Here is a 9,351-nt window from a genome sequence, read left to right on the forward strand (position 1 = left end):
GGGGGATGCATAATTGTCATGTAAATAATAAAAAAAGGCTTTAATAGGCTTCATATACTGTAAGCAAAATATAATATTTTTTATCTTTATATTTATTTATTTTTCTTTCAATAACATCTTAATCATATTAGCTTTATCACAGAATCATCCTTTTTTAATATCCAATTGGTTGGTTTTATGGCAAATGTTCCCATTTATTGTTTTTATCAGTTATATAATCAAGAATCTCATTGTGAATCACACTTCACCTTCATTCACTTCATCATTTTCTTTGTCCACTTGTGCTTTCAGTACATAGCGTTTGATGAGACGCTTCATAATTTGCTGTGTGAGGGAATCAGACAAAGTGAAAATCAGAGAAATCGATAAGGGTGAAATCTGCAGTGATGATTCATCATCTGAGTGAAAGAGAGAGAGAGAGAGAGAGAGAGATGATGCTGGCCTTGCCTGATAGCGTGTGGGTTGATTTAGGATGCTGTTGAAGCTGTGAGAGTCCGGCATCCTCATGCTCGACTGGGTGAAGAGGTTCAGCTGTAAGCATTGAGAAATATTGATTATTGGTAAAGAGTGATGACGTCACAGGGGTTTCAACAACTGATTAACTGATTTCAGCAGTTGAGATCAAAACCAGTGAAATTACACAATTCTGATTTCAATTTCAATACAACAATAAGACCCAATATGCTATTAAATACTTATATTTACTTAATATTTATTTATTTTGTGTGTTTAATATTTTTAATATTAACATTAATTTATAATCTTATTATTAAACATATCTATCCATCCATTCTCTAGCAATATTAAATATTTTTATATACATTTAATATAAACTAAAGAAGCAAATGCATGTAGTCTTATTTTTCCAATTAAGTAATAATTCAAATAATTAAGTTAACAGTTAATAATAAAATAATGAAGAAAAATAAATCACAAGCAATAAACCAAAAACAATTGAATAAAGACACTAATGACATAAACAGTGCTGGCAGATTCAAATGTATCTAACTGCAGTTTTAAGTGTGTAAGTACACATTCAGAAATTGATACAATTTCAGAAGAAATTCAATGTAAAATAAAATTATCTTTAACTTTTGGCCACCAGAGGGCGTAACAAACCACTGAAATCAATAAAGACTTTCTCAGCATTGTTGTTAGTGTGAACTAAAACCATGAAAAACTGTTTTCAGTAATTGAAATAAAACTGAAATAAAATAAAATATATATAATTAAGAGAAAAACTGCAGTAATATCTGGAAAATTGCCAAGGAAAATTTCTTAATTTAGTTTAAGCTGAACTTCTAAAACTACTAAAACAGAAATATAAAGATATATTAAAAACCTATACAGAATATTATAGTATTCTACAATAAAGCTATAAAGAAATATTGAAAAAACAACAATGAACAAAAACGTCAAAAGCATAAAATGAAATTACTAAAACTAAATGAAAATAAACTGAAACTGAAAAAAAGAATATATATATATACAGTGGGTACGGAAAGTATTCAGACCCCCTTAAATTTAGTAAATTATCCAGTAACACACATTTCTGTTAACAGTAAAACTGAAGTGTAAAATTCAAAACACATGTTAAACACCTGTAAAAAAAATCTATATTAAGGAATATGAAAGTTCCTTCATATTAATACAGTACATTGTGTAAACTAAAGTGCAATTCAACAGTTCTTACTGTAAAGACAGGTTCAAACAACAGCCTGTGGTAGATGTTTGAAAAACACTAACTACAATCTGATGCGATTATAACTGAACTCATAGCAGCTACAAAGTCTCTGTGCATGAGTGAATGTTCCCTGATGCTCACGAGATGATTCAACATCTGAAAACAGCAGCCATGCTGGCAACCACCAGATGAGCCCCTCTCTTCCGTGTCTTGTAGATGGGGCTCTACACATGTTTTTGTCAGTTTTTCAATTACGCAGCCCACGGGAGACGCTGGCCTGATCAGAGTGAATTAGACCGAGGCCTCTGCCACGATGAATCATGAATAATGCGGTTACTCTCGTGGTTTTGTGGACATGTGCTCAGGCTCATACAGGAGATGAAGTGACATTTGCCCTGAGGAAGCAATGATCATCTCTCACCTCTTCATCAGAGTTTGCTCCCCTCTATTCTGCACTGAAACAGCATCGATTCTCTCTGCAGGCTAATAAGGACAAAACTATCTCCCGCCTCTATCTGTCTTTTTTTGTGGAAACGCTAAAAAGCGGTTTGGCTTGGGAAATGTCGATAAGTTAATTACATAGGGAGGTATTATCTGGTCTTTATTGGACAGATAGATCATTGTGGCTTATTTTCACTGGAAAAAAGAACAGTTTTATTGAGAATGGAGGCAGAAAATGAATGGTGTTGAGTGAATTATCACACCGAGAGCAGGGTGGATGGGAGGAGAGGTGCTTCATTCTTTAAAATCTGAATGGAAGGTGCACTGTGTCAGGCTACAGGTTTCAGAGAGAGGGAACTGGAGGAGGAAAGATATCATGCATCATTCAAGAGCTTTCTCTCTCTCTCTCTCTCTCTCTCTCTCTCTCACACACACACACACTAAGGTTATGGATGTAATTGAAAATGTCTTTTAAATAAAAATTCAAACCATGAATTTTAATTGCAATAGCAATTCAAGAATGCAGAATTATAATTAAAATAAAAAAGTGGAATTAAAATAGAATTAAAAGGAAGTCTATTAGAAGACTTTTTTTATAATTTCATTTTTCAGTATGACTTACCTTAAATACCAAATATGTTATTATACACAACATATAGGGTATTTCCAAAATCATTAGTTCATATTGATAATCATATTTAAAATGGCAGCTATAAAAAAGAAATAATTTTTAGACAAACATATAATTCTATTTTGTGTATTTTAATGTATCATTGTATATTATATAATATGTGTATGATTTAATACATACTGTAATATATATATAATATATATATATAATTATACTGATTGTATACATATCTACTATTTGAAGATTAAAATGAAAAATTAGTTAAAAACTATATGAAATTATATAATTGTATTATGAAAATGTAAATTCAAACAAACCATTATCATTAGTTTTATAAATTCATTTAAAAAATATCTACTAACTAGGGATTGACTGGGATTAAATATAACCATATTCATTTAACACACACACACACACACACACACACACACACACACACACATACATATATTTTTATATAATTCCATATCAAAACATTCCTCTTCTTGTCATTCAATTTAAATTCCAATTCAACTTTCTGTGAGTTTTGGCCAATTCAATTCAATTCAATTCAAATTCACATTCATGAACTGAAAAATGCCTTAAATTCAGTATTTTGTGCAACTCTGACACACAGATCAGCACATACAAACAATAAACAACAGCAGACACATACCCTGGACTTCGAGTTGTCCATGCCCAGCTCCACGTCTTTTTTTAGGCGGCGCCGGCGACACCGGAGCAGGTTGATCAGTCTCTTGATACACAGATAGAAGGACTTCGGACTGGGGACGATGCTGAATGGAGGCGGGAGAGTCTTGCCGTTGTCAAAATATGAGAGCCAGAGTTTAGACCGAGCAAACTTCCACTCCACATCTGCATCATCCTGCGAGAAACAGACTGTTAGATCCTATACAGAACTATTAGAAATCATCATACCATAAGAGGCTGAGGCTTTGATATGACTAGGAATAAAGATGAACACTTATGTTGTGTTATGGTCATTTTGACCCAGAGACAATCTTCTTTTTCCATAAAAATGCTACTTAATGTTATCACATTGGACTAAAACGTACCGATTTTGTTCTGGCATTTTTGTTCCCATTCAAAAATGACTGGCCTATAAATAAGTTTGATAATATAGCATAATGAGAAATTTTAAAATGCCAGTCATTTTTGACTGGGAAAACTGAATTAGGTAAACGATTTTCAGCACAGCATGGCAAGGGTTAAACTGAGGTTTAGTGTTGTATAAGAATTACATTTTCGGTCAGCGATAGATGCTAAATGCCTCTTCTCCAGAAATCTGAAGTATGGGCCATTTGCACAATAATAATTTCTCACAGACCCCGTCTGTGGTCCTCAAAGGCTCTAAGAGTCCTTCTGAAAGATTACAGTCATTTTAACAGCAGCATTAAAAGCTTCAGACATCATTTTCTCCCAGGGGATTATTGGAAACACAGTGGACAAGTCTGATCTGATTCCAGACGTATTTTTGCCAAAGAAGCCTTTAAAGGAATAGTTCACCCAAATATGAAAATTTAAAAAATGTAGATGAGTTTGTTTCTTTATCAACAAATTTGGAGAACTGTAGCATTACATTACTTGCTTACCAATGGATCCTCTGCAGTGAATGGGTGCCGTCAGAATGAGAGTCCAAACAGCTGATAAAAACATTACAATAGTCCAAAAGGTATCCTTGTGAAGTGGAAACTGTTGCTTCTGGACAAAATATGAGTACATAATCTATAATAACTCTTCCTCCATTGAAAACATCCATCCCCTGTTGTCTCTCACATTAAAATCCACTGACATAATCGATTAGAAATGAAGCTGTACGCGCAAGTCCTGTTAGAAAGACTATAATGACACGTCATTCATTCATATTAATAGGTCTGGCCAATCACTGCTTGACACCTGGAGTATATAAGCACTGAACTCTTTAATTTTTGAATTAACTCTTTCATGACGTTTCCCTCCATCCTCCCCACCACCACCAGGTTGGCCCTGTCCATCCATGGGGGTAGGCTCCGCCCCTGCCTTCATCTTCAGGCAGGATCCGCCGAATCTGCATCCCCATGATTAGGACTAAGGACAGGGTCTACGCCAAATAACTTTTCTATACAACTATACATGAATTATTGTAACTCACTACCATCTGTTAATACTTTACGGAATAAATACCATGCAAATGTTCATCTTCATTCTGAGTCTTTCTGAATAGAACTGATTTGGACTATTTTTGCTTGTAAACGGTGCTTGTTCTGTGCATATTTCTCTCATGATTCAGATGAGACGACTTTTTTACAGGAGGAAGCAATATTATGGACAAAAGTAATGTTCAGTTTCTTGCACAGATCGATCGTTTTGCTTCATAAGACCTCAATAAGTCGTCAGGAGCCACGAGTATTAATTTTGTGTTCCTTGATATGCTTTATTCTCAAAGACAGGCAGCCGCTGACTTGCATTTTATGATTCTGAAAAGACCATGGCTTCATCTCAAAAATGTCTTAACTGTTCTACTCAAGAAAAAAAAAAGTCCCCTACATCTTGGATGGCTTGAGGGCGAGTAAATTAAGAGCAAATTTTTATTTTTGGGAGAACTATCCCTTTACAAATGTCTTAATGATGGGTTTGTTTCTTACAAACACACAGCTTGTCACTTCACAAGAAATTAACTGATGGACTGGAGTACGGATATCTTTTAGGTGAACTATTCCTTTAACGATCTGTAACATGAATTTAGTCTTAAAAATAAAGGTTCATTATTGAACCTTTAACATCCATTGAATCTTTCCATTCCACAAAAGGTTCTTTATAGTGGAAAAGGGTTCTTTAGATTATTAAAAAAGTTCTTTAAACTAAGAAAAATGGTTCTTTTAAGAACGGTTTACTGAAAAGTTCTTGGGGGTACCAAAAATGGTTCTCCTACCACACTGAGGCAAAAACCCTCTTTTGTATGGTAGTTTGCTTCTTAAGTATTCACCTCTCAATCATAGCTTTTAAAATCTTGATTATGATCCGTGCACACTCTAATGGCTAATATTGCACACAATCTATTGCGCTTTGGTGAAGGATTCGGTTCATAACTACAAACACGGAAAAAAGCATTAAAAACGTCTCGGGTTACTTATGTAACCATGGTTCCCTGAGTAGGGAACGAGACACTGCGTCCTCTAGGGGTCGCTATGGGGAACGCCTCGTCGTGACTCGTATCTGAAGCATACATTGAAAAAACACCAACTCGTTGGCCGGCGACAGCCATGACGTCACTACCGGTGCGACTACAGTATAAATCGGTGCCGGGAGCTACACATCATTCACTTCTTCGTCTGAAGCTTGCGTCCGCAGCATGGCAAGAAACCTAGAGGACGCAGTGTCTCGTTCCCTACTCAGGGAACCATGGTTACATAAGTAACCCGAGACGTTCCCTTCATGGTGGATGTGCGCGACAGACGGTTAAGTAGAGAGGTTTTAAATAAATGGGGTTGAGTTACTAATAATTAACATTTAGCCTGTTAAAAAGGTTTATTTGATGTTATCTGTGTTATATTTCATCTACAACAACAATGTGAACTTTTATAAACATCCATTTGGCCATTAAAGGTGGGGTAAGCGATTTTTCAAAAACGCTTTAGAAAGATGATTTGGCTGACTAGCAAAACAAACTTGTAGCCAATCAGCAATAAGGGGCGTGTCTACTCATGATGTGGAGGAGAGAGCGTTCAGTGCACAGGACGGACATTATCGAGCCGAGCGACAGAAAGATAGAGATGGCGGATAAAAAACAAAAGAGGAAGACATCTGTGGAACAAAAGAAGGCTTAAGGCAATGAGGCAAGAAGTAGGACCCGTGTAAATATCGGATCAGCTTTCTAGTGCTGGAGAGAACTCAAGGAGAGGAAGGCCGAGGTTGCTTTGTTTCTTCTTGATAGGTGAGTAACACTGTGTCTGCTCCACAACAGCTAAAGTCTGTCTAGTACACTGGACGCGACCTATTAAAAATCATTTGAAATTTGTGTCAATACGTCATGAATAGAATGCAGCAGCAGTTTTCTGTCGGGGATTTGTCGTGTCGTGCCGCGCCGCATCCAGTGTAGACCAAAGATATGTATATATATACAGTGGGTACGGAAAGTATTCAGACCCCCTTAAATTTTTCACTCTTTGTTATATTGCAGCCATTTGCTAAAATTTTGTCGCGCCGAGCCACTCGCATTCAGTGTAGACACGGTGTAACATTGGTTTTACTTTGTTTCACAGAACTAATCATTGCCTGGGTTGTGTACGTATATGTGTGGGGCAGAGCTATCAAAATAGGGGCGAGACCCTTTTGGGGTAGGGGCGTGTTTGTTTTGGTGATTTCAAATGTCAACATTGGCTACAAGAAATCGCTTACCCCACCTTTAACTTTTAAATGCATCATTATGCAGAAAATATGAGCAGAATTCTCTGCATAAAGACCCACGGCTGGCGGATCAATATGCTACTTCTTTTCTCTCCAATACGGTAGGAAGTTAAATTAAATGAAATGTGGGGGATATAAACTGTGATAAGATGATGGACAGGCCATTTTACAGTGACAGGGTGCGTGTAACTGTGCGACAGAGCGGTCCATTACAGACGCAATTTTATGACATGATAGTATGCCCCAAAGCTTGCCAACTCTTCTACTACACACTCAAAAGTGTGTACTTTTGCTTCACCAAAAGATTGAAGAAGGGCGTAGTATAAGTAGGCTCATTGGGACGCAGCATACTGTAGATACTGCATTTGAAAATCACTCACCTCTATTTCCTGGTATGAGCTGTTTATCATGGCAATAAGCATGTTGAGCAGAACCACCACCATGGTAACATTGTAGATCCCGTACAGCACGTAGCCGATGTTTTCGATAAATTTATGATCATATTTCAACACCACAGAAGACACCTCAGACAGGCCGAATATGGACCAAAAGAGAGTTTTAAAGCTTTCCTCAACCCTGTGAACACAGACAAAAGGGAAGAGAGTGTTTAAGGTCAATGTGAAGTGTCCGTAACCCATTTTACATTTTTGTTTTAGTTATTTTCTTATGTATATCCTTTGACGATTTTATTATAAATATATATATATATTACATTTACATTACATTTAGACATTTAGCAGACACTTTTATCCAAAGCGACTTACAAATGAGGACAACGGAAGCAATCAAAATCAACAAAAGAGCAATGATAAGCAAGTGCTATAACAAGTCTCAGTTAGCTTAACGCAGTACACATAGCAAGGTTTTTTTAAAATCATATAATAAATAAAAAGAAAACAGATAGAATAGAAAAAGAATAGAGCAAGCTAGTGTTAGAGGCCTTTTTTTGCTTTTGTTAATCAGAAGTCAGAAGTCAGAATTATAATTGTATAATAAATAAAAAGAAAACAAATAGATAGAATGCAAGTTTTTTTTTAAAGAAAACAAGCAGTTAGTAAATAAATAGAGTGCAAGTCTAATAGGGGCAAGTTTTTATTTTTATTTTTATAAAGAATAGAATTAGAATAGAGAGTGCTAGCGTTAGAGGGTCAAATAAAGATGGAAGAGATGTGTTTTTAGCTGATTCTTGAAGATGGCTAAGGACTTGGCTGCTAGGATTGAGTTGGGCAGATCATTCCACCAGGAGGAACATTTCATTTAAAAGTCAGAGAAAGTGATTTTGTGCTTCTTTGGGATGGCACAATAAAGCGATGTTCACTTGCAGAACGCAAGCTTCTAGAGGGCACATAAGTCTGAAGTAATGAATTTAGGTAAAGGGGTGCAGAGCCAGTATTGGTTTTATATGCAAACATTAATGCATTGAATTTTATGCGCGCAGCTATTGGTAGCCAGTGCAAACATATATATATATAGTTAAAAAAAATATATATATATATTATATATATGTGTGTGTGTGAATTAAATCTTTCTACTTTATTTTAGCTTTATTTCAATTAGGCTTCAATTCAATTAACACATTTTAGCAGTTTTACACTTTCAGCTTGATGTTTCAAACTTGCTTATAATTATGGTTGATGTGAGTGTAAACATATGGTCTGTTTATTTTGCCTTTGAATGCACATCAGAACAATTACAGTAAGCAATAAACAATAAAGTGGTCATATTACATTAGCCAAGGGCATAACACTCCATCACTTCAGAACATACACCACTTTTAAGTAAAATCAACAGGTGCTCTAGACCAGTGGTTTTCCATTTCAGAATGGGAGGTTTGTCAAACCCAAGAAAGCAGGATAAGTCAAGCACGTTTCTAAAAGAGAGGTAAATTATACTCAGATGGTTACTATGGTTACTTACACTGTGAACCTAACCTGGTGTGTGTTTTGGTGTGGTTGTTAGTTCCATTGAACTCTATTGGTTACGACGGAACTTGCGACGATAGTTTCTTTTTGTGACCCATACTAATTCATTGGAATTAGTGCATTTAACCCATCCAAAGTGCACACACACAGCAGTGAACACACACACACACACACACATACACTGTGAACCTAACCTGGTGTGCGTTTTGGTCTGGTTGTTAGTTCCATTGAACTCTATTGGTAACGACGGAACTTGCGACGACAGTTTCTTTTTATGACCCATACTA

General features: G+C 35.9%; 1 protein-coding gene across 1 annotated transcript in view; it reads right to left on the minus strand.

Moving 5' to 3' along the window:
• The window catches only part of trpc3 (transient receptor potential cation channel, subfamily C, member 3), a 54,176-nt gene that overhangs the window by 495 nt on the left and 44,330 nt on the right, over positions 1-9,351 (minus strand). The window contains exons 11-14 of the mRNA XM_016240067.1: positions 7,523-7,718; positions 3,412-3,621; positions 448-531; positions 249-324 (exon numbers count right to left, since the gene is read on the minus strand). Coding sequence (XP_016095553.1) covers positions 249-324; positions 448-531; positions 3,412-3,621; positions 7,523-7,718 — 566 coding nt within the window. The remainder of the gene's footprint in view (positions 1-248; positions 325-447; positions 532-3,411; positions 3,622-7,522; positions 7,719-9,351) is intronic.

Source organism: Sinocyclocheilus grahami, unplaced genomic scaffold (assembly GCF_001515645.1).
Source record: "Sinocyclocheilus grahami isolate Dianchi unplaced genomic scaffold, SAMN03320097.WGS_v1.1 scaffold580.1, whole genome shotgun sequence".
Classification (NCBI taxonomy): Eukaryota; Metazoa; Chordata; class Actinopteri; order Cypriniformes; family Cyprinidae; genus Sinocyclocheilus; species Sinocyclocheilus grahami.